The sequence below is a fragment of the Odontesthes bonariensis genome, chromosome 14, assembly GCF_027942865.1.
Source record: "Odontesthes bonariensis isolate fOdoBon6 chromosome 14, fOdoBon6.hap1, whole genome shotgun sequence".
Lineage (NCBI taxonomy): Eukaryota > Metazoa > Chordata > Actinopteri > Atheriniformes > Atherinopsidae > Odontesthes > Odontesthes bonariensis.
Genome location: NC_134519.1, coordinates 19176469 through 19202273, shown reverse-complemented (window position 1 = coordinate 19202273; position 25805 = coordinate 19176469). Strand labels below are relative to the sequence as shown.

At 42.3% G+C, this 25805-nt stretch overlaps 1 protein-coding gene across 5 annotated transcripts in view; it reads right to left on the bottom strand.

The window, feature by feature from the left end:
• The window catches only part of znf521 (zinc finger protein 521), an 89182-nt gene extending 64556 nt beyond the window's left edge, over window positions 1-24626 (bottom strand). For 2 of the 5 annotated variants that reach the window (XM_075483338.1, XM_075483340.1), the window contains exons 1-3: window positions 23765-24445; window positions 16854-16910; window positions 10093-10293 (exon numbers count right to left, since the gene is read on the bottom strand). In XM_075483338.1, coding sequence (XP_075339453.1) covers window positions 10093-10293; window positions 16854-16910; window positions 23765-23804 — 298 coding nt within the window. In that variant the 5' untranslated portion in view covers window positions 23805-24445. The other 3 variants (XM_075483341.1, XM_075483342.1, XM_075483339.1) reach the window with 3 other exon arrangements.
• Between the last annotated feature and the right edge of the window lie 1179 nt (window positions 24627-25805).

Below are 25805 nucleotides of genomic sequence, written 5' to 3'. Positions count from 1 at the left end.
AGAGGTGATGATTCAAATGCATTAAGTCTCCCAAAATGAGAGGATTCACCTGCAGACTACAGTGTGTCCTTCTGCACTAACTACCCTCCACACGTAGCACACCCTCAGGCATTCAACCCAGGGCCAGAGACAACTCTCCAGTCTCTCTTTCCTCCTTCCCTTTAGCTGACAGGTTCTTCGACTGCTAAGCTCCAAAACAGACCTCTGTGTTTGTGATGACTGTGCAGAGCAATCAAGACGGAGAGAAGAAAGAGAAGGAATGATGAAGGAGAGTGAGAGAAAGAATGCAGGCAGAGAAAGAGGCAGAGAGAAACAAGGACATCAACAACATGTTCTCACAGAGAGATGACCCCTGGCCATCCTGAGGCATCTGGTTTATCTGGCTGTCTGGGTAAGCCCCACACACACCTAATGACTCCAGACCGTGGAGTGTCCCATAGGTTTTTTATCCTGGATTACGAATGGGGAATGACAATGGGCTGGTAAACTACTGTGCAGCACGTCTAAGAGCTCATATCAGACAAAGAGTTCTGCATGAAAAGAAGACGTAAGTGAGTTGAGAAGAAGGTTAAAGTTACTGTGAAGTTACAGCATTAGTTTCTAAATGATATTTCCAACAGTAATGTTTAATTTTGAAAGAAAATTATGGTTTGAGATACCAATATCATTACTGCTGTTGTTTTACTGATTTTTATACATCATAAATAGTCAAAACTGAAGACTTGAGTGTCAACTATATCTAAAAAGATGTTGTTTGGAATCTTACCTCACTTTCCCCTTTCTTTCATGTTGCATGGCATAGATCTCAATCTACTTCTGCGGTAGAGATTAGTAATCATCTTGGGTCTTCATATTGATGGCCATGCTCAGCTTGTTTGCATATTTACTGGCCTCAGAGCCCAGTCGCCTGAGGTGAGGAGCAAATTACATTTCAGCTTACCCCCACGCTCACAACTCTCTCATACTCTTTCGATTTTTATCCCTCATTTTCTCCTCTTCCCCCCCAACCTTGTTTCTCTTAACATGCTGATCATACGTCTTGTGGTAAGCATCCTTGCCTGCCCTGGTTGCATCTGAGTAGCGGTCTCATTTGGCTAACATCATCACAGTGTAATCTTGTTGGAGAGAGCAATCAGTTTACTTTGGAATTAGGTATTCCGTTGGCGGACCAAGAGAGAGGGAAGGCTCACAGGGTTTAAAGGATGCAAACCAAAGCATGCTCTCCAGAATACAGTCTTGAGCCTGATTGGGTGATAAAAACCCACACAAGCACCATGTGAGAGTAATGAATGGCCAATGGGAGGTCTGAATAATAATGCAATTGGATTAAAATCCAATCACAAGATGGTTTTGTCTGTTGACTTTGTTTGTGGGGTATGTTCGACAAACCAAGTTCATGATGAGAAAGATGCATCATGCTTTGGCTGGGGGGACATAATGTCCTAATATCAAGATTACCACTCTGTTTACTACAGCACAATCTCTCTTATCTGTCAGTCAGTCATGAAGGATTTCGTTGATCTGATTTTAGGATACATGCATCGCATATAGAATGAGCCTGCTAGCCAGATAAAGAGATAGTAACAATGGGTGTACGTTGGTGTCTTAAATCAGTGGATTATTTTGAGAATGTTTGCCACAGGTGGTGAGTTACTATTTAATCAAGGATTTTAATGTCTTGGTTTATCGCTGAGACATGCACCAAGCTGGCACACTTGGCAGCCTTCACAAAATCCTTGCCACTCACTGGGGGGCAGTCTCTTAGGAGAGGCTCTCTGATCAATTTGATTGACTCCTGAGGTTGAATAGATTAAATGACCTATGTGTTCTAAGTGATGCTGTATCCCTCGACTGTACACTAGTCTTAACATTAAAAGGATGTCTCTGTAGTACCTGACAGCATGGCTTTACTGTCAAACCATTGCATTCAGGATCAACACATGCTGTTCCTCTGCCAAAGCACAGTCCAGCTGGTGGCCTTGGAGACCTTAAACGACACCCATCCTTCCCATAAAACTAAATTTATCAACCCACCTTCCAGTCTGAAAATGACAATTAGCATTAAGGAACGACCGCATTACTTTATATGATATTTGAGAATCTCTGTCCTTGTGGATGGCTGACTGTAACTCCCCACATCCTCAAGCATGGGAGGGGCTTTTCTACAGAGCCCCATAGCAGCCCCCACCCAAACACCACCCCCTGGCCAACAAAAATAACCCCTGGGAGGGGTAGAGGACACGGGGAAATGTTGAGTCGTTGATAGTATAGCCCCAAAGCTCCTAAACCACAGTGGCTAGAAGGATGCCGTCACAGCTGGCTCTGCTTCTTCCTGTGGGCCCGCTCCACAGAGCTCAGCCTGCAGGGACACATAAACCTGTCGGACTGGTCACTCTTTCCACCGCCCTACATCTCCCTCCTTCCTTTCCTCCCATTACTGGTGAGTTTGGCAAAAGCCATCACAGGAAAAAGCCCTATGGGGATCAATGCACATTACATTTCCACATAGACATAAGCAAAATCCTTTGACCTTTTCATTAGAGTATTGACGAACATGATTCAAAAGCCTGTAAATGTTTCTATTAGGTGTCAGTGAAGGAGGTTGTTTGGTGGACTTTTTAAAACCACATTACATCCTGTTCACTCCTGGTTTAGATTGACCTTCTCACTCTTTACTTGTCACATACGGACACTGAGTCAGCATCTCACTTTTCAATGTACAGGATTTTCCTTAAAGCTGTAGTCGGCAAGTTTTCAAAATTGGGAGTCTAAAGTCGGAAAATTCGAACTGACACAACTTTCAGGTCCCTCCCCCAACCTCTAACAAGCTCCGAATCGCCCCCCAAACCCCTCCCCCTCTGTGGACGAGGTTGTGCACGTGAGTTCACACCAGTGTGAGCGCACACAAGCTGGGGCAGACTCACGCTCAGCAGCGTGTGCACAAGCTGTGATTGACAGGTAGGATTCCTCCACCCTAACTTGATTGGTTAAAAACAGCCGGGAGCGCTCGGTTTTTGTAAGCATGATTACAGGCTTCAGAGGGAGCTACAGATTTCGTTATTTTTCCTAAACAGCCTATTTAATATTCTACTTCCAGAATCCCATGACAGTTCAAGCTAATATGACTAAAAAAAAGTTGCCGACTGCCGCTTTAAGCAGAAAACTGCCATCAGATGAATTGCAAGCCAGAAAATAGAGTAGAAGTTTGTAACAGAAGGGAGAAGTACCGTCTAATATGGGTAATGTTGTAAATCTGTATATTTCAATCCAACCAATGATGTCTTCCTAAACATAACCAAGCATTATTCGTCGCCTGAACCTATTTAAAAGATTTTTAAGAAAGGGAAAGATGATCGATGGCAATTCTTGACCACAGGCGCCCTGGTTGGAAAGCCTTACACCTGTGCCCGGCTCATTGAAAGATTTCATCTGAAGAAGTGGTGCGCACTGTGTTCAAATATGAGTGTAGGGGCTGCTGCCCTGTGGCAAATTGGCAAAATATGTGGGTAGATTATCATAGAGCATAGTGCCACTTAAACCATCTATCTTAATTGTTAATTACAAATTATAAACAGTGTTTGTTCTGGTCTGCTTTTCACTCAATTATCTTTTAAATCAAAGAAGAGCCAGTAAAGGCTCATTTGATGCTCTACACACAATCACATCAAAGGAAACTGGGATTACGGAAAACAAAACATGTAAAAAAAGGTCATCCTTTTTTCAGAATTTTATGCAAAAAGGTACAAATAAATCTAAACTTTACACACCTAGCTGAACGATGCAAATTCAGAGAAGGGAGACAAAATAATCTCAACATTTCATAAAGCGTTTGTTAGAAAATTTAGCGCATGTCTACTAAGTTTTTAAAATACATTCTTTTCCTTTTCTTTCTGCCTAGTTACATTTTTATGTATCGGCTTCATCATTATTCTGGTGAGCAGTTCCATGTTTGAAAGAGAAAAATAAAATTATTTGAATTCGGTGGACCCAGAGGAGAGCGAGCAAAACCCAGAGGTAGGATCCAAGCTCGCTCTGCATGCCCTTCCGCTGGCTGCCTACCTGTAAAACATCTCCGCAAGCACCTTGCTTTCAAAACACGTCAGGCTATGTACTTTAGCCTGGCCAGCCAAGTAGGAATTAAGATTTTACTTTTTTTTTTTCTTCTTTAATTTTTTCTTTTACTTTTTCCTTTCTCACATCCGAGCTACTGCACATAACCTGTCCAGCATTAATGATGTTGTTAATAAAATGCTGATGGGCTGTGGGTGGATTTGCCTGGCAGGCCTGGTGCCTGTCCTTCTCAGAGATAAGCCCAATGCTGGCCTTATCTACCTCGCACAGCCCCACCCAGCAGTGCCTAGCACTGGACACACCACCAGTCAACTCATCACTGACTAATTACCACCTCTGACTGCCTCACAAAGCAGGGCTGGACTCACATTACTGCTGCTGAGATTGGTTCACTCATACCATGGCTGTGTCTGTATCTACCTTTCTACCATTTTCCACTGATTGCTTTTTACCTCCTAACCTTCCCTTAATTTTAGGCTCTTGTCTCCATACATTTCACTTGTCTCTCATTGCTAATTTTGACCTCTTCTTCTCAATCTTATTTGAGTTTTTGTGGAATACCCAGTCTTTTCAGCAAACACTAACAGGTAACTATTGTTACAGCTTCATTATGGGTGGTCAGGTAAATCCTCTCTGTACCTACCACATATGCTTACGCATCTCGGAAAGGACTAACGTCATTTATGCTACAGTTTCTCAGTAAGAAAATAAGCCATTTGGGTTCTGGAGTCAGTTTAGTCTCATAGCTTCAGCAGAGCAGCCGAAGTCACTTGTGTTACAGAGGGAGGGAGCGGTTTCTTTTATTCAATTGTTTTCCACTTCCACAAGCGTGTGCCAAGGGGGAGGAAAGCGCCGGCTTAACACGCTCTGCAATTCAACACGGCCAGACGCAGTCCTATTAAGATTTAATGTGCCATTCTTCTGCTTGTGCCGCTGAAAAAGACTAGCAGGCTGAGGAGGAAAGTGAACAAAGAGGAGGCAGAACCAGGGCCAAAGAGAGATGAAGAGAGTGGAAGAGAAACTGAGAAAACTGCTCCATGAGCTGGTCATTGCCGTACCACCATAGACAATAGTTAAAGTGTTAAGCTACATGGATGGGGGGAAATAACTAGTGTGTTTGCTCACTGTGTGTAGTTCCAAAGTGAGGACATGGAATTATGTCTATTTTGTCCACATGCCATCCCTGCTATTGTGGCTACCTACTTAGGAAAGAGGTCAACTGGATGAAGTCCCAGCATGTGTTGAGCCTCTTGGGCAATAAATTATGTGTCGTCTAAAATGCAAACTGCAAGCACGCAGGTGCTGCGAGGGAGCATGTGTGTGTGGGTACGTTAAAACGTGTGTGTATGCGTACATTTGCAGGCCTAAGCGGATGGCTGAATAAACAAGTAAACACGTGAGTGACGGAATGTGTTGGATAGAGGGGGATGTGAATGTGAGGAAGTTTTGCAGCACTGGCTAATGTCATTTATGCCTAAGACTACTCTATTCTTATTTTGATTGTTCCTCTGCAGAAAATGCAACCCTCGTCTGAGAAGACATGTAAATACTTTATACAGTGCATAATGTGTGCGGTGTGATGCACAAGGGAAAGAGAAAGAGGCCGTCCTCATGAGGGCATATGCTTTGAATTCCTAATGACACTCCTGCTAACATAACTGGTACTGTTGCACAAAGAGGAAGTGCACTGGGAGGCAATGCCACACAGTCAAACACCTACTTTAATACTACCTTTGTCTCCCTTTCCTTCTTTACCTCTCTTCTTCTCCACATCTATTTTTTTTCTCCCGTAGAACCGCCCCCCTCACCACCACCACCTCAAACACACACACACACACACACACACACACACAGACACACACACACACACACACACACACGCACGCACACACACACACACACACACACACACACACACACACACACACACACACACATACACATACACACATACACAGTAAAGACTCAAGTCCAATTGTGAGAGCTCACTCTAGCATGAGGTCTCTTTTCAGTGGTTGTGTTGTGCCAGAAGTAGCTAGTCTCTCCTGACCGCCTCTCCTTCTTTCAAAGCCTTGTAATCAGTGTGCTGCTCTTTGTACCAGGATGTCGCAAGACACCCCGGCAAAAAACACAGCAGCATTTCTGATGAACAGCAGTGACTAAAAGTTCGGCTAATCAGGTCTTGCTTATGTCGCTTTCCACTTATGTGAGCTCTTTTGAAGGAAATAAAGTCTATGCACTTTGGCACATCCTTCTTGGCAGCCACAAAGCAGCTGTTGGATCAATACGCAAAGTTAGTTGAGATTTAAAAAAAAAAAAAAAAAAAAGAAGCCCAACCAATGGCAGCCCGTTGGAAACAGTTAGTACAAAACACGGAGTGCCAGGAGCTTGTTCATAGTTGAGGCTATTACTGAATCTTTCCATGCTGCTGACCCAAAGACTTGATGTAAACAAATTCAAACACTTCAAACAAATGTGTCTTGGCTGGGAATGGAAGGATAAAAAAAAAAATGTATCAGTGAGTTTAAAAAATTTGTCTGCTTTCCCTTTGCAAACAGACTTCTATTTGTCTAAACCATTTCAATCACATTTGCATCCTCTGCATTGTGATGGGATATTATTGTTTCTCACTGAGTATTAGCGTTTCATTTGTATTTTTCTCATAAATCTGAATCGTATTTTATTGAAGTTGAATGCATTTTGCAGTGCCTACAGGGATGCAGAAAGGGGAAATCTACATAATATAAATCTATATATGGCCCAGTTATCTGTCTCTCTTTCTCTGTTGCAACCTCTCTGATTGATTCCTTTATCTGAGGGAAGCAGAAGACATGCTCTGTTTGCTCGCACAGTGGCCGGCAGGAAAACAGAGAAAGACACTTATTAAAAAGGTCATCTCACAGAGGGTTAAAATAGCAGGGCACAGATCTCTCTGGGGGGAACAGCTATGCCCCTCCTCTAGTGAAGGACACAAGAAAAGGTGTTGCTCATGGGAGCTGGACCCATAATGAAAGAATAGCCACCAGGCTGATAGCCCATGTGTGCACCAGACTATTCAAATACTTTCAGAGAGACAAAATTGAAGAATTGACAGTGAAAAGGCTGTGCGAGCACACAATCTTTTGAATTAAACTCTGAGCGAGAGGTGTTATTTTTATTTACAGTGTGGGCTTGCTTGTAAACACATGTGGATATGAGACGGGGAGCAAAGTATTTCTTTGGTGAGTGGGTCCGAAAGGCACATTTCCTTGTCTACCATTGCAATCTTATATCTGGTATATGAACATGTGTTGTGCCAACTGAGAGCAGAAGTCAAACTACAGACACTATTCCTCTTTTTTCATGAAGGATCGGTAGCAATACAATTGAGTACAGACAATTCAGTGAGACAGTGAGATAGAAACAAAGCACTTGTGAAATGTTTTTGGAAAGGTCTTTGGAATAGCTATGCCTTCAGCCTCCTGTCTTCTCCCCAGGGCAGCCAAAAGCCCTGTCGGCAGGATGCTGATCCCCACACGGAAACCTGATCCGCAGCCATCCTGGAGCCGGTGGTGGTGGTGGTGGTGGTGGGGGGGATCTCTCCCCACCCCAGAGTAACAGGGGTGCTCTGGGGGAACATTCTTCTAGCCCTGCCCCAGCCAGCCTCCACTCTCAACTCTCTAGAGGAGCATTCTTCCAGCCCTGCCCTAGCCTTCATTGGGATCTCTAGGGGAGCATTCCTGAAGCCCTGCCCCAACCCAAGACAGGCTCCCTGGGGACGCATTCCTGCAGCACTCTCTCTGTTTCCCTCTCCCCATCTCCCTCATTCTCCCTTGCTCCCTTTCTCAGGCTTTCGCCTTCCTCCGCAGTCCAGCATTAGCGCGATCAATAGCACCGATCGCATCAGGGACACAAGGCAATCCATACCCATGCGCTCCCTTAGCGCACTGCAGTGGTCACAGCTTAAGTGCATGGAAAGGTGTTATACTTCTGCCAGACGGGGAGAAACAATGGCCGCCATTGATCGAGGTGACATGTAACATCTTACTCTTTCTCTCTGTCCATCGGGCGTGGTCGACATCCAGTTTGAATATGTTTAGGCTTTATCTGGTTTGTTTTGTCTCATTCCCGTTATAATACTTTTACTGTAGAATAACATAAAAGCTTAGTTCATTCCAGAAAACACATGTGAGATAGTGGGTGGATATGGGCATGTCTGGTTCTGTTAATACCCTGGCTCCTCTTATGTGCTATTATCTGAAAGAAAAAAGAGCTGGTTTCTGTCTGCAAGCAAATCTCTACATGTGGATTTGTTCCAGTCGAGCTCCGCAATTTGTTTACCAAAAATAAAACATTTGAAATTGTAAAAATGCAGAGTTTAGCAGGTGCTGATGGTTGATTGGAAAATGGTTCTAATAAAGCATCCATCTGTGAGTAGAGAGTTGATCTAAGGCAGATTAATTGGTCATGGATGTCTACATAATGCCACATAGGAAATCTCCTCCCATATTCTTGAGAATACATAAACACGTACACACACACATTCAAAGTACTTAGTATGCCATCTAGAAGTTTCTTTTCTCCCACTGTGTTTGAATACTAATAGAGTGTTTCTCCACAATCACAATACCCTAATGGCAATTAGATTCTTTTGTTTAGTTTCCACAGGGGCTCTGTTTTTTTTCTTTTTGTTTTTTATCATCATTGAGCAATTAAGACCTATTTGTCCGTAAGGCTGACATTTATAAAAGATTTTTCTAAAAAAAACAACAACATATGGCTGAGTCCACCATGACAACCTATGAATGTTGCTGCACATTAAAGATCGTTCTCTAAATCAAATACTTAACATTTGTGTTCAAAGTTTCTCAAAAAGGCTGTCTGCACATCTGTGCTGGTTTGATAGATAAAGGTGTTAAAATGAAAAAAAAATTGCTTGTTGAGATATATATATATATATATATATATATCTCAACAAGCAAATTCACAGTCATTCCGTCCATAGACATACCTGTACAATAAACATGCGTGCATTTCTGCTTGAATTAACAACAATGGGAGCTGAACAGAATACACACAAATGCTGTGCACAAACACACAAACACAAGACTTGAAACTGTCTTTACAGTTAATGGAAAATCTTTGTAAAACCCACGTGATATGTAACCTATAATTTGTGGTTGACTGATTATAGGTTGCAAAATATTCAGTCAAATTTTGTATGAATGTAAACAGCATAGAGAGCAAACTAGCAGTCTTTTGAACATCTCGTAAACTCTCATAGAAAGATCCGTGGCAGGTTGTGTTTTGTATCAAACATTATGTTATATTTTCGCTTATGTTGTGCTTCTGAATGTAGAGAGCTCAGGGAAATGTGTGTCAGATGACATTTCTCAATATGGGCCCATCAGGACGTGTAAAGGAGGACAGCAAGTCTAGGAGAAGCACATGGAAACCTTCAGTTCACATCATTAGTTCTGTCTGCCACCTTGTCAGGGTATTTATAGTCCTATTCATCCATCAACAGGTCAATGACACAGTCTGCCAATGGCATCCCTCTCTTGAAGTCCCACAACGTATACCTACTACAGCATGCTAGCACTGGGACTAGCTAAGGGACTTTCCTGGAGCAATGATCTGTTTCCAGCGAGTGGTCTGGTTACTGCTGGACCAAGTAGCCGCGTGCTACTAATGGACACTGTTAGAATTAGTGTAGTGCTTTATAAAATGTTACATTGAAACAGGCAAGGTCATGGAGCTCATACCATAAATACACATACTATAAGGACACGTGGAGGCCTATTTGTGTATCATGTCAAAGGATGAACAGCACATTTAAATAACACTCTATGTGTATGAGGCCTGAGTTGTTGGATATCTACCAAGGAAACTGGTAGTCTGGTGTTGTGCTCCCCTTGGTGCGGTGTACTAACACACATAGTGCTGCATATTCTCTGCTGAAGGCACAGAGCAAGAGTGGGAGTGGGAGAAGAGCTGAGTGGCAGAGTAGAGGGGAGGCTCAGTGGGCTGAACGTTGTTTACCTGTCAGCTGGCATTGATTAATCTTGTGTTCGGTGAGATCGCTCAGCGACTCGAACACCTGCCGGCAGCTGTCGCAGCTGTGCAGCGCAGGCTCCTCGTCCTCCTCCTCTCCCTCCTCTCCTTCCTCAGGAGAGAGCAGCCTCTTCCTCAGACGCCTGGTCTCACCATCCTCCGCCGCCCTCTCGAGGGCGCACTCTGAATCTGTAGAGCCACAGGAAATGACAGCACCACATAGTCAGAGGGGTGACCCACGCAGCAAGGTAGTAGAGCTTCCTCTGGGTGACAATAAAATGGATTTCTAGACTCTGGATTTAATAAAAACAATAATAAAAGCTGTAATAAAAATGCAGGTTCAATTTGGACCTCTGTAACTCAACCACTCATACCATAACAGAGGTGTTGGGCAGGTGAGAAACATACAGACCGAGAAGGTGGCACAATGTTCACACACACATCTAACACACACGCACATTTGTTATTAGAAATGGTTTTACGTTGTGTTTGCCCTGCTTCACCCAAGCAAAACTTCAGTATATGAAACTAGACTGATGGGAATATGTGTAGTTAATAAATCCGGGATTGCAGTTTTGGCTGAACCAAAGAAATATGAAATTCTGCCAGCGAGTGCGGGATTGCATCAGTCAGCATCTATCAAAAGAGACGGACCTTGCCAGAACTGTGGATGTATGGAGAGCAGCTCAATGAAACAAAAAGCTGAGATTGTTGTCTATTACATTGGCGTCACGACACACTTCCTTAAATTATGCAGCTTTGCTCGCAGGCAGCCGCGGGTCGTGCACATCAATATTCTTCAATCCATCTGCAGTTTTGTCTCTTGTTGGCTTTGTGCCTCAGCAGTGCCAGGGGTGGTCCACTGACTACCGCGAACCAGCACTAGGAACCATCTTTCAAATTACTGGTGTGATCTCGAGTTCTTCACTTGGCTCTAAAATATCCTAATAGCAAATAAAATCTTATGTTGCTTACATGCAGCACACCATACATATTTTCATTCAGAGGAATGGAGATGTTAAAGCAGCTTGAGAGAGCGTCTAATAAATAGGCAGCATGGCCTGCAGCCCTCTCTCTCCCCTGCTGTGACCATTACTCTTAACAATGGGACTGATTAAAAAGCCATACTTACAATCAAACAATCATCTCACCCCAGTTATGCTTGGTGGGGGAGAAGAGCCTTTACACTTCACTGGCAGCCATTTTAAGCCCCATTGATGGAAGTGCTCCTCAGCTTGGCTAGAAACTCTGGAGGGGAACGTAGGGAGAGAGCCTTTTTTTCCCTCCCTTAATCTCTTAGCACGCAGTTAACAGCGCCTAGAGGGCAAGGAGTGTGTGGCACCAATGTGTGCAGGTGTGCGGGTGTACATATATTGGGTGTAGCGGCCATTTTAAGACCTTCCTCTGTAGGGTGCTCTTAAACTGTGAAATTCCTTGAGGAAAGGCTTTCCAGCGCTCATCAAGGCCACCCAGGATTTTTCCTTTTCCTCACTTGCGCCAAGTATTGATGTAACATCACACCCTCCATTGTCCTTCCCTCTTGGCGACTCAGACTCTCGGAACATGCCCTCTAAAAATATCAGCACCGAGGTCCCTGGTGGGACCATGCAGAACAGAAGAGAAGGTGTTTCAAGAAAATGAAAATTCCCAACCCAATCCTCATAGATGCAGGCTCTTCTTGCTCTCAGGGAAACACTACTGACTGAGGCCAAAAGCCATACAATATAGAATGATGATTCATCCACACATGCAGTCACAGAATTCACAATATGAACTGAAAAGTGAACAATTCACATCTTTTTTAACAGGGAGCCTGTGAAGGAGGTTAATACTTTGATTTCTTTCTCAAAGGCCTTCATGAATCATTAATTTCTTTAATATCACAGCTTGGTTCCGTCAGTGAAAGCAACTGATGGCTATATTGAAGCATTTCATATTTTATCTGAAATAAAGACACATTTCTGGGCACAGAATGCAGATGTTCTTTAAGAGCTCGTGCGAGTTTGAAGAGAATGTGCAAGTTTGATTTTTACCCCCTTGTTTTGTCTAGTGTTAGGTTCAGCTGTGACTTCCAGGGAATCCAAGCTGGGTCGTGTGCTCAGCTGAACTGAGTGACCTCCAGGCGCTGCTATGATGCAGCTCTGGAAGTGTAAAATGCAACTTGTAAGGAAGGTGGGATGAGCTGGTTTGGAAACTGGGAGTTGAGTGCATACGTGTGTTTGTGTGTGTGTGTGTGTGTGTGTATGGTGTGTGAGTGTGGTGTGGGGGGTTGACACAGCAAGGTCACGTCCAACCCAGGGATTAAAGAGCCACATCAATACTGAGGTTCCTGTGCCTCTGGGCCTCATACAGTAATCCATCAGATCAGGACATCCTCTTCTACCAGTCTCTACAGGCTGGACAGCAGATCAATACCGGCATGCTTGGAATGGCTGACAGTCACATGTGGAAGATGTGCAACTTACTAAGAATATTATTTAGGCCTAACGCCTGTGTTAGTTTTGATAATTGGCGTGACAACACTGGAGCAGAATGACAATAGAGAGGACACATTCTGATAAATGTAGTTTAAAGAAAGAGCTGTGACATGAAAGGGAAATCATTCATGTGGGTATAGGGTGTTGGGAAGTATATGATGAGGATCTTATTGAAATAATTCTAGAGATGAATTTCCAATCTTTATGGTTTTAAAAGCGCATTGATACTAGGGTCATAAAATGTGAGGATCTGAATGGTGATTGACATCTTTACAGCCATGTATTATATTACATGGTCCAAATCCATCCATTATATGCACGCTTGTGCTGTCTTGTGACATTTATCATGCCACAACTTTCATCTTGAGAGTTGGAGAGTCTCCTGGACCCCCCACTCCTATATTATTGAATATTTCTGTTCTTAAATATTTATAACCTTTTAATTGATATTCTCTTCTCTGCTCCATTAGCCCCACCAGGGACCCATGGTCCCTGGCAGGGAAGCCCCACATTCATCCCCCACTGTCTGGCCCACACAGTGAGACAGGTAGAGACCCTGACCACAGGGAGAGTGGAAGTGTACGAACCCACAGGAATGGAGGAAAATAATATGAAGCAATGAGTGAGACAAAACTGCTAAGCCTGAACTCGATAGAATCCTAATTTTAAAAACTTAACTCTTATCAAGAAGCCAGCCTTTAATCTCGTGGGATATTATGTGTAACCCTAAGCTAAACGATTAGATCAAATATTGAGGGCCTACAAGAAGAGCGTAAGAGAAAATTGTTGTGTGCACTTTGCACATTTTGGTCAATGTTCTAAACTTAAATTCATTCAAATCCAGCCACAAAATACTGAGCACAAAAAGTATGAAATCACTGAGGGCGATGTTCTTACTTGCCTTTAGATAACAGCGTGTCGAGCTCAATATGGCTAAACCCTGATGGAGCTTGTCTTTGTGCAATGAAAGAACTTGGTGTCAAAAATATCATTACCAGCGCAACCATCTCCTCATTTCCCCCTATCAAATTTCAAGAGATTGTGCTCTTATGATGCATGATCCCTGGCAACCCACCCTGCAACCACCCACCCCCAAGTTTCGAATTAAGAATTTATTTCAACCAGCGAGCGGCTTCTGTCGACACGTGTCGGCGGGCCTGATCAAAGGTGAGCACATGCCTTTATCAGAGTGAGGGAGGCTGTCAGAAATGGGAGGACATTAAGATTGAATAACCTTCACACGCTTGCCGGCATCTCATTATTTAAAAATCTAAAACTTTTACCGAGCACACAACATATATAGGTCACACTACATTCTAATGCCACATGTGCTTCTGAGTGTATCCTCCTCTGTGTGAATGGGATTTAGGGGCCGTCACATCCACTGATCCCCCATCATTAAAGAACATCATGATCCGACGACAAGGCAGTGAGCTTGACACTTGCTAGATTGTTAACGATCATCAAAAATTTACATGAAGGGAAGGGAGTTTGTGTTCTCGTGGTTGGTGTGAGCAGTTTATCCTCCTTCAGTACGAGTCATATTAAGGACTAATTACAGTTTAATAATTTGATGCATCTGAAATGTAAAAGCAGATCAGCGGAGGCATTTGTCAAAAGCCATTTCTCTAAAAGCTCAGAACACATTACAAGCTCAAGATTCAAGCAATGCACCAATCTTGTTATTTATTACAAATAAAAACATGCAGCATGTTTATGAAAATTTTATGATGCATGCTGAGTTAAGATAACAGTGGCACAGGTGCCAAACAATTACCGGAGGAGGAAGAACAAACAACGTAGACAACACAGAGAGCACTGCACGAACGTAGCAGCACATGTAATCATAGGTATACAGACAACATCATCCACCATTAAAATCTCAGCACCGAAAAAAAAAGATATAAGCATGCGAAGAAGAATGGAAATCAAAGCAGTTGAATGAGAAACAACATTTGAGCATACCAAATGCTCTTTCTCGATGTCTTACTGGCTCCCTCACTGGGAGTGATAATATTGAACGGAGCGCCTTGCTATGCCATTAGTGCAGAGAAACATCAAAGGAAATGAATAATAGAGAATATGATTTTCTGAAGTGGTGGAGTAAAAAAGTCCCTTCCTCTTCCTGCTGTACTGAGACCTGCAGTACATTGATCTGTGGGCAGCCTCAACCTCAGCCAGAGCCAGAGTCTCAAACGCCGCACCACAACGTTGCAATAGGACTGTCTACACTACAGCACCTAGCCAACACTTCAGATCCCTGTAACTCTTTTGTTTGCCTCAGTCCACTCCACTTTGACAGAACTGACATGCTCTACTAAAGAAAAAATAAAAGAAAAAAAGGTTCAGGGCTCAATCTGACAGCAGCAAATGGAAAAAGGGCGATGTACACACACACACACACACACGTGCAAAGTCGTATATATATATTTATATAAAAATCAACAAAAAAAAGCATCAAGCATATGGTTATAATTACACACAGTCTGCACAGTGGTAAACTCAAGCTGCAGATCTTAAGCCTGCTCCAGACTCTCTGGGTAAAAAAGAACACTGCCTCATTAAATCTCAGATATCACACTGTTCCTGCCCTCTATACTATACTGCATAATACTGTCTATCTGTTTGAGGGCCTCTTTTGTTAGCATTTCTCCTTTGCTTCAGCCACATATCAAGCATGAATGGGAAACAGGATGCAGAGCACTTGCAGATTCACGAAGTACCCTACTACTTATAAGGCAGATGTTGACACCCTCCCTGATTCTTGTCAGAAACCACATACCTATTGCAGGCCCCTCCATCAAAGTGGCAAATGCATGAAAATCAGGTAAGCTTTACCACTGATTTCAATTTGACTTTATGTGGGCATTGGTTTAGCCATAAATTAGAATTACTACTATTGAGATTAAGTAAATCAAAACATTCTATAAATTCCAGGCGACAAATAGGCTTGATAGAAATTGGACAGCGTCTCAAAAGTTTCCCGTTACAAACAACTCTTTTCTCATTGACCATTCGTCAAGCTGCATCCTGAGAGGGGGTTAAAAAATAAATCAGTCAGGCGAAGTCAAATGAGGAAAGTGAGAAATTAATTTGTGCGCCCTCCTGATTTCTCCACAGGCAGACATCGATCATGTGGTGGCTGTCTCTCCGCACTCTGGAGATAGAGGTGGTAAAGGGACGGGGAGAGGGGAGATTCGTGTGTCTGAGGGGGTCATTGTATTCAGGCACACTCATTAGCTCTGCTTTGGCTCTGGATGACAGGAGGTCTCCGAGGCAAGTCAGTCTCTTATGCCGAGGCCTTCATCCCTTGAGTTGAGAGTTAGAGGGGCAAAGAGGACACTTTTCCTTTCACAGAAACACCTACTGATACCATCAATATACATCAACATGACTGCAGATATGTTTTGCTCAGCTTTTGTCAGGATTTTTAAAAAAGCAGTCAGAACCTGCACTTTCAAGGCAGCAACATATCAGACACATTGCCCTGCCTCCGTCTAAATATGGCACAATCCAAAGATTCAAGTCTACGTTTTATACCTCCTTGATATGATGGTGTAGTTTTTCATGGAATGCAAACATAAGCAGCTGAGAAAAGTTGGGCACTGTTGCAGTGGTGCATGGAGCGCCTGCGTTTTGCAGGAGCACTCACAAAGCTATGGGTAAATGCTGGACTAATGTGGCAGCCGAGGTGTACCCAGGGTCCCCAGCCTGCTGGGCAAAACCATCCATATCGGGTTTAAAATAACCACACCTGAGACTTAACCTTTACCAGAGACAAATGAAATGAAAATATACAGTGTGGTGGATCAGGAGCAGGCTTCATTCATAGGGGGCTTTCTGCTAGCCTGACCTGAATTACCGCTCTGTTCCTGGAGGGCCACTGTGAATGGCACGCGTGGAGACAGCACACATTCATCTGCATAGCTCTATTCTACATCATACAGAGGGTTGGGAAACAAAGAGTGCCAAAAAAAAAAAGAATCGAAACAGCAAGAACACACAGAAACACAAGGACACACTATAAGCACACCTGCAAGCATTCACAGCCAACATACAAACACAGACAAAGGTACGTCGCACTGCCAGTCTCTTATGAAAACACATGCAACCATGAAGTTTACTGTATGGAGACCTCAAAAACAGGAAACACATACTTTTTTATCACTCTGGACTCAACAAAGGTTTCACAGACACACACACACACACACACACGCAGACACATGATCCACTTTCCAACCGAAAATGATGAAATATGAAATGGAGCATTACCGCTTGGAATGGCAGTCTGCCCAGGACTGTGCTGGTCCTCTGTCACATTGTCTTCTACTGCCAGAAAAAGAGAAGGGGAGAAACAGAAGGGAAGAAACAGTTAACAGTGAAAAACAAGTTGAGAAACATTGAGATTCCTTCTTTTTTATTATTTACTATTGAGATTTTCTATATGGAAACTCCAAGAGATTTCAGCTACTTTCGACAGCTCAACCTGTGGTTTGGGAATCCGCACAGGTCTTTCATATGTATTAGGTTTGGCAACAAGGCAAACAGCCACCCACGTAAATAACATATTGGACTGGGTAATGACGTAATGAATTATGAACGTCTCCCCTGGAACATCTTCCCAACATCAACAGTGACCAAGTTAAAGAAGAAAAAAATCAAAAGTAAACACCTTGATGACTATATCAGTGAGAGGGTTGTGCAGCACGCTAATTAGCTTAATTAGATGGGTTTCAAAAAGTAGATTTGTAGATTCAATTATAAATAAATATCAAATCTTTCATGCCAAACATACGGTAAAATATACAGTCTGTATTAACAGTGCATTTTGTAGCAGCCAAACCAGCTGCAAAGTGCTGTTGCTCTCTAACAGTGTGGCTGACAACATAGTGACGGCTTGATCGGCACTCAGATCTGCTCATTAGGTGCATGGCAACTAAACCACTTTTGACTTTTTGACAACAGCACCAGCCTTGAAAAACCTTACTGGTGTTTAGTAAAAGGTGGGAACCTTTTACATGGGAGCTTTTTTGGAATCGGTGAGACTTCCTTGTGGCATGTCAAGTACAAGAAATGAAATGGATTTTAACAGCGGGAAGAGAACAAAAGAGTCTCCCACCTGTTCCATGTAAAATGAGGGTCTCACTGAGGACTTCATACGCCTCTGCGTTCCACCCCTACCGTTGAAATGCATTCTCCATTATGTCTTTTCTTTGTAGCCTTTCATTTTCCTGGGCAAAGAAGAAGGGGGAGTCTGACAGGACCTCCCAGTAGGGGAGTATGGCAGTGACTGCCAAAGCAGAAATTGGCGCACTTTTAAAATCGCACAAAATATCCTGTACTTTGCATAATTAAGGCGGGATCCTATGGTGGCAGAAGTCTTTTTTCCTCGGGGGAGCACAAGTCAGTGTCAAGCGGGGTGACAAATCTCGGTAAAAAATGAAGAGGAAAGTGTCGAGCTGTTTCTTATGAAGACAGCAAACGGCTATGTTCCGCTGTAAGGCTGTGTCCAACCAAAACTTATACTTTTCAACCATAACTTTTCAAAAATAACCTCATAAAGAAATGCCATTAATAATTTAAACCCTCATAAGAATGTCCCTGATTGGAAATATTTCCCTGAGTAACAATCCTAACTGATGTGGATGAAAAGTATGCTAAACAAATGGTCATAGGTCTGGCAATTAATCTGCTCAAGCAATTAAAAGTGATGGAATAGACATAGTTGGACAGCATGGAGGTAGCATATCCCTCAAAGCCGCAAAAGACTATATCAGCCAACAGAGAAAACTTGTCCTGTTAAAGGAGGCCTTGGTGACTGACGCCCTGAGAGTTTAATGAGTTTCTCTAGCACTGTTGAGCACTTTGCATCTAGGATCATTTAAATGGGCAAGAGATAGGGGGTCCTAATAAATCCCCCATGGTTCTATCAGAGATTGGTGGTGGGAGCTTGAGTTTTTGTTTTGATTAACGTCACTGTTGGTGAAATGAGGGAGTTCAGGCAGAAAATTCTATTTTGTAATGCCATAAGAACTTAAACATTACAGCAGTTTGTGTTGATTTGTCACCATGGTGAACTTATTAAAAGTTTTGTCATTTAAAGTAAATAACTTCCATCACTGCAGATTCTTTTCTCATTTGCACCTGTCTGCTTGATAATTAATGGCTAGGTAGGAGCAATGACGGAGCGTACGCTATCAAGTGAAGGCAAACTCCATTGACGTTTTATACTAAGTGGACATTTGATCAACGTTCACAACAGAACAAATATAACTAACTGAGCAGTTTTAATTAATATATTCGAATGCTTAGGATCACCTCATAATGACTTCAGCTGAATACAACTCAGTCTATGCTGTTGTAAATGCATCACTGCTATCAGTTAATTAATGTTTGACAAGGTACAGTGTATCACTCAGGTGGTGACGAACTGTAATCATGCTGCTAGGTTTTGTTGATACAATACTGAACACACACGGGACCGTTTCAGCACGGCTCCTTTGATTTTCAAAATGCAAAGCAGGATAAAAAACGTAATCCCACAACAAGTAGCACAGCATTAAAGGCCACTAATTAACACATTGTCCGCACACAAAAACGAATGGTGAGTAACTGAGTGACAACCCTCGAGACGGGATGTTAACTTTACAGAAATGAATTAAAATTTTGTGGACAGTGGAGAAAAACATGAAGCAAAAAAAAAAAAAAAAAACGAAAGAAAGAAAGAAAGAAAGAAAGAAAGAAAGAAAGAAAAAGAACAAAACCACATTCAAAATAAAGACTGATCTACACGCAAACTGTGAGATAGTTGCAAAAGAAATAAACACAAATAGGCAAAATATTACAAACTCACAGCAGCCTGAACCTTTTCCTATTCAGTAAAAAAAAATCTTGCTGTGTAGGAGGACAGTGTAGAGTGTGTATGCACACGCAAAGATGTGTGAATAATACTGTACATGTTTTTTACATGAGATCTGCAACATCTTTTGTGTGGTGTTTATGTGTATGGGTATCTTTCATACATATAAAAGCCCTGAGTGTGTTCCTGGATATGCGTGACTCATCTGCTTGGTTACAGCCAGCCTGGACGATACAGTGCCGAACACAATGGCTGTGTAATCCGCCCTGACTGACCGGGAAGGAGACGCTCGCCACAGGGACTACAACTCAATTTAGCTCGGGTCAAGAGGTCAGCCCTCCTCAATTAGGGTTGGGAAGGGTGGGAGGAGGACACACACTGCACATGAATAACTTTCTTAATGAGCATTATTTGAACTGGTGATTGGTATCATAAATAATTTGCAAAAGAGGAGCATGTTAATCATGTTGCTTAATATTTGTAATCCCTCATATGTTACCAGTGTTGTTTAAGGCAAATACATCTAAAATTATTACCTCCGCTTATGGCAATTTAAAAATGTCATGAATCAACAATCTCATTATACACTTTTTGCAAATTCAGCTTCCGGAAAATATTAATGTTATGCATATGGGCATACAAGAGAGATGCAAAGAAGACCAGCAATGTATCAATTCAGTTGCAGCAGTGTTGGAAATCAGTCATTGTCTCTGGATCAGAAGTCCGTCTCCATGTGGCAGACAATCCATGACAACAAGAGAGACACATGCCATGGAGTAAGGAGAGATATCGGGCAGCTCCCGCGACACCCAGTCCAACACACTGAGCCGCATGTCAAGAGCACTGACAGCCGTGCTAATGGGATTTTTCCATGACTTCATCATAATTTCCTTAATGATAATTCTTAACCATATTTTTGTGTCACATTAGAAAAGTGTTAATGGGTGTTATGCCACAGATCATTAATTGTGAACAGACTGGAAGATAGAGCAGCTTCTTATACGCTAAAGATAACACAACTGTTAATAGGCATTTCAGTTGTGGAATGAAAATAGAGTAAGAAATAGTGTAAGTTTCTGCATCTTAATTGTGAGGAGACTTTTGCAACATTTAACATTATGCATACAAAATACAGCCTATTTTTTGGATTAAAGAGGCAAATGATTTTATGATTATTTTCAGACTGAAACGGTCAAGTTTGAAGATGTTATTACACTTTGGTACAAGGGCCTTTGCTTATAAGCTCTTAAAAGGGGAGTGGCTATAAATCTTAGACATTATTGGTTTTCTTTTCAGCAAAAATCAAAGCTTCAAATTCTGAGAAATTTGGATTTAGAGAATACTTTACACTTATCTTTCTAATTAATTTTTTACTCGAAGTTCAATTTAAAGGTCAAATTTGTTCACAGTTCCCTGACATGAAGAGGAATATAAATTCCAAGTCTGATTTGTTTTTTTTTTTCCTCTGGGCAGCCACATTTTCAAACAAAAACAGACAATTCAAAATAAATATGTTGTATGGCATCGATTCGAAGGGGTGAATAACTCAGCAAAACACTCCGGAGTTCACTCATGTGGCGACAAATTTCTGCTCCTCACAAGCATTAAATATTAAAAGTATACATGACACTGCCCTGATTTCAGGACAGTAGATATACTTATTAGTAAATGGTGCAGAAAATATATTTATATATGCAAACGACAGACCTGAAAACTTCCTCCTCAGCCAATTAACACATCAGTGCAGGGACTTGTGTGCCATTTGTACTCCAAAATATCAAGTCAGTCTCACATTATTCAGTAAAAACTAAAGGACAGGCAACGTGACAGTCATAATGCAGGATCTGAAGTGAGATCCTTCTTCTTCGCTGCTCACTACTGAGTGAGGCAATGTGCTGACCCAAAGCCACCGCGCATCAAAACAAAATTACAATGTGCCTACAGTTGAGAAATGTAGAAGGCTCAGGATTGAGTAAATGTCAGTGGCTCGGGTGAAGTGTTTGCATATAAGCGAATGATGTATGGTCTCGTCCTGTGCCATTTATTCCCCCAAGCAATAACGTAGCCGGATCTGTCTCTCAGACTTAATTGAAACGGGACTTGTAATGTTGCCCTTTTCCTCGATGGGACCAAAAACATAACCTCTGACTCCCTAAAGCAGCCAATACTGAGAAAGTGGGTGTGTGTTGGGGTTACACGAGGGAAAAATACGTGCCAACTGTCACAGCATTATTTTCTCATCTCGTCTAAATGCACACCGCGTCCACACTATCCATACAAGACCCTCAAATGCTGCACATGATGTCCATTTTACCTTCCCTGCATGTTCCATTAGCACCTCTGTTTATTCTCTCCGCTGTAGAACAAAGTGTTCTTTCTGGGCAATAAATGGACTGTCCACATTGACCACTGCCTCAAGACAACATCCTATAAAAGCGAAACCTGAACTCTGAAACCCCAAAACCACGCAGACACAAGCTCACACATGTCTACACATGAAACCCAAATATACTGACAAGAAAATATACAATGAAGAAATATAGAGATACTAAATTAGAGAAGCCAGTTTCGTTTTCAAAAGCATAAAAAAGGCCTACACATAAAATGTCCATCCTTGTCCGCTGTTAACAGTGAGAATGAGCGCAGTGTCAAGCAACTATTAAAAAAAAAAAAAAAAAGACAAGTAAAGTTATCATGGACATCTGTATGAGTGCATCTCTGTTCCCAGAGGAAAGAGATAGACAAAGAACAATAAATAACATCTGCCTGGCCTTGCTTGGGTCTGATCCAAAACAGAGAAATATCTCTGACGTATCTGCATTTCTGCTCTGCTCGAACTGTCGGAATGAAGACATAAAAGTCAGAATGTTTTGTGTGCCTCATTTTACCAATTTAAATTTTGGTGACAATAACAAAACCAACAATGTCATCACTCTGACTTAATTTGCATGCTGATTTACTCACAGTGCATCTCTCTCTGTTGCACATGTAGACGTACACAAATCTAAACAGATGTTCGTCTGACTGCACACACACACACACATGCACACACACACACACACACATTCTTGTAGGATGCTGGCAGGAGACTATTATATTTAAGTGATATGTCTTTTGAGAAGAGCAAATGTCACACCACCTAACAAAAGAGCAGTCAAAGCCAATCTGGTCTGAAAAAATAGGAAATCTATGTATAGAGCTGTTTACTGTGAATAGAGCTGTGCAGGTCTGGAAACAGAATGTGACAATCTTAAGATGTGCAGGCACTCACATTTCCACCCTCTCCTGGGTATTGATTTAAAATGGTGGCTGCATGAATATACTACCGCAGACCATGTAATCTTCCTTTGAGATGAAGACTTCCGAGAACGAAAGGGGAGAGTAAAAGGGGTCCACAGACCACAAGCTGGGAATGTGAAATTGTGGACAATTATTTGCTGAGCAAAATACAATGCCTGCCAGATGAACTGGAGCTCAACCTCCAAAACCCAGCAGCTCTCCCACTAAAATGCTACTCAGAAAAGTAATGAGTGAATATGTGTGTGTGTTGCTCTCTCTTTCTGTCTCTATTTCACTCTCCCTCCTCCTTTCTCACACTCTCACACATGCACACTCACTGACAAATGTTGGATCGAATTACCAGCAATGGAACTGTTTAAAAAAAGAGATGGAAAGTAACAAAAAAGAAAACATATATACATAAATAACAAGTGTCTTGTTATCCAAAGTGGAATAGGGTGTGAAGAATTTTGATAATATTCAGGAAAAACGCCTTAACATTTAGTTGTTTACAAGTTTTGAGTAAAGTCGCTGATAGATCCAGATGTGCCCAACTTTTCTGTAGCGTATGTAAAATTGATCCCATCTCTAATTTGTCGTTATGCATACGCATGGGCACATACACCACAGCCCTCCCTTTCCCCAGTATATAAAATGTTTCCACCTTAGTTTCTCAGACTGAGGGTCACGTGACTCCGCGCCCCATTCCATCAGACGGCTCAAGTTCCGACCAGGAGCGTCTTTTAACACATCCAGATGTTCGCCAGCGTCGCGCTGCGCTGTTGCTTTCTTCATTGTCCATGCCTTGCCCTTGCACTTTAACTACCAGTACAACACAGTAAGAACTGAAGCCGATCAGCCTTTTCCCCCGATGCAAAGTACGTAAATGCAGTCGTTTTCATGCGCAACAAAGCAGGAAGAACACTTCGAAATGCGTAAAAATAAAAGGGAAGACAGTTACATTTCATGAGCCCTCACACCATGCTCGTTGTCATCTCCTTAAAAGCAAATGTTTTGAGAGCCAGCAAACAGGCTTATCACTTACCTTTCAGTGATCTTGGCTTAGCTTGCTTGCGGCGCGACATCCTACAGAAAACGCTGAAGTTGCTCAGTTTCTGCCTGATAATTCGTGCAGGACGGGATAGTCTAAAGGTATAGTCTCTTTAAATTGCCCTGACCAAAATCTCGCCTGCCTTTTTACCATCACAGAAAGATGCAACTTAGCCCTAGCCGCGCGATCTGGACACGAGTTTGCTGATATTTTGTGATGAGTAGGTGGATGTTACAAAATCCAATTAGCCCGATCGGTACAGGCGACTGTGTTTAGTTGAGCTGCGTATCGGGAAAAGTGGGAGAATATGGTAATCCCGTCATGCGCGTCCATTCTCCGGGAAAGCACACACGCGTGTAGGCATGATGTTCGTTTAGAGATAAAAGCGGAATATTTGCTTTTCGCTTCTCATCTCAAACGCATCCGCGTGAGAAAGACATCAGCAAAACGCCTCCTGTGAGAGTGCAAAAATGCAACAAAACCAAAAAAAAGAGGAAAAATGAAAATTACACTTTTCACTTCATATCCACCTAACAGCATCAAAACTACTGTACACTCTTCCTTTTCTCACTCCAGTCAGCTAATCATGAATTAGGTTCGGAATCTGATCTAAGTCTACGTATAAATTGCTCTTAAAAGAGGATGAAGAAGCAGAGAGAAGATGGAAGCTCCCTCCTCATCACAAACCTGCAAGGTCTTGGACTGCGCTGTCGCTCCGGTAGTCCACATAATAATGGAAAATGGAAGCAAGGCCCCCAAAGCCATCAGGATGGCTCCAGAGGGGGCCCCTACCCCGCAGGGACTCGCTCTGTACGTAATCACTGAGGAAATCATTGTCAGCCTGCCTGCACTCACACACAGACAGAGAGGCATGATTAAAATCCTAGGGATCGTGGCAAGATACGGATTGCTGGATCTGCTGGTCCCCGGATCCGGAGTCGAACTCTAAACCCAAAGTCGGCTTGCTCACCCTGGCGTCTCCTCTGCCTCAGCTCGCCGTCGGCCACTCTCCGTCTACGGCAGACGGACTGGTCCCCCTTCTGGTAGAAATGGTTAAGCAGAAAGACACTTTCTGTGCAGCTGTCGACATACATGTATATGTCATGTAATGGCATGTAAAGTCACGCGGATATCGAGAGTTCGCTCTGTGTAGATGGATTTTTTTTTTATTCAGTATGGATTCAAATGATTTCATTTCTTTAATTAGCTGAATGTTATTTATAATGACGTTTCTTTTGACAGATTTGAAGTTATACAAGCGTAGAAGAAGAAAATAGCAATTTAGCTTCCTGTACTTTTATATCAATTAATGATTTTTTTTAAATTTTGTCTTTCCATTACAGTTTCTCATTACAGTTGTGAATGGACACATTAGATAAACGAATCTTAGCCTGCAAACTTTGAAGTTGATTTGGTCACTCCACAATCTTATTTTTTTCTTTCTTTTTTTCTTTCTTTCTTTCTTTCTTTCTCTTAGAATATAATCTCACCAGCCCCCATACTTCCCATGTGAAAATGAGATCCAGAGAGGAGTCCTGCAGCGGGCTTCTCACTCTGCTCTCTTCCCCTCTGCAGGCTGGAGGTAGCCCCATCTAAAAATCAAGAGCATGTAACAGCTTTTTCCCACTTTTGGTGCATTTCTGTCTGGACCGATTCGCAGAGCCAAATGAGAGAGGAAAAATCAAGCTTTTGGCTGCAGACCTACGGGGAAGGAGCGAAACAGTCTATAGGGCTACTCCCATATACACGCTGCTGAAGGAGAAAGAAAATTAACAGCAACCTTTGATGGCCTTTACTGTGGCCAAATCAAATTTGGTTAGAAAAAAAATTTAAATGAACAAAATTCACTATAAAAGTTAATTATAACTGTTAAAGTTAATGATGTGAATCCATTATCAGAACAACACTTATTCTATAGGGTGTCTTTACATCTCTTTTTGGAGTTCATAATGAGGCCGTATATTGTTATAGATGTCTCAGGTCATCAGCTGGCACTCAGTGATGTAAATGCAACGGGAAATTTAGGGGTGCAGTC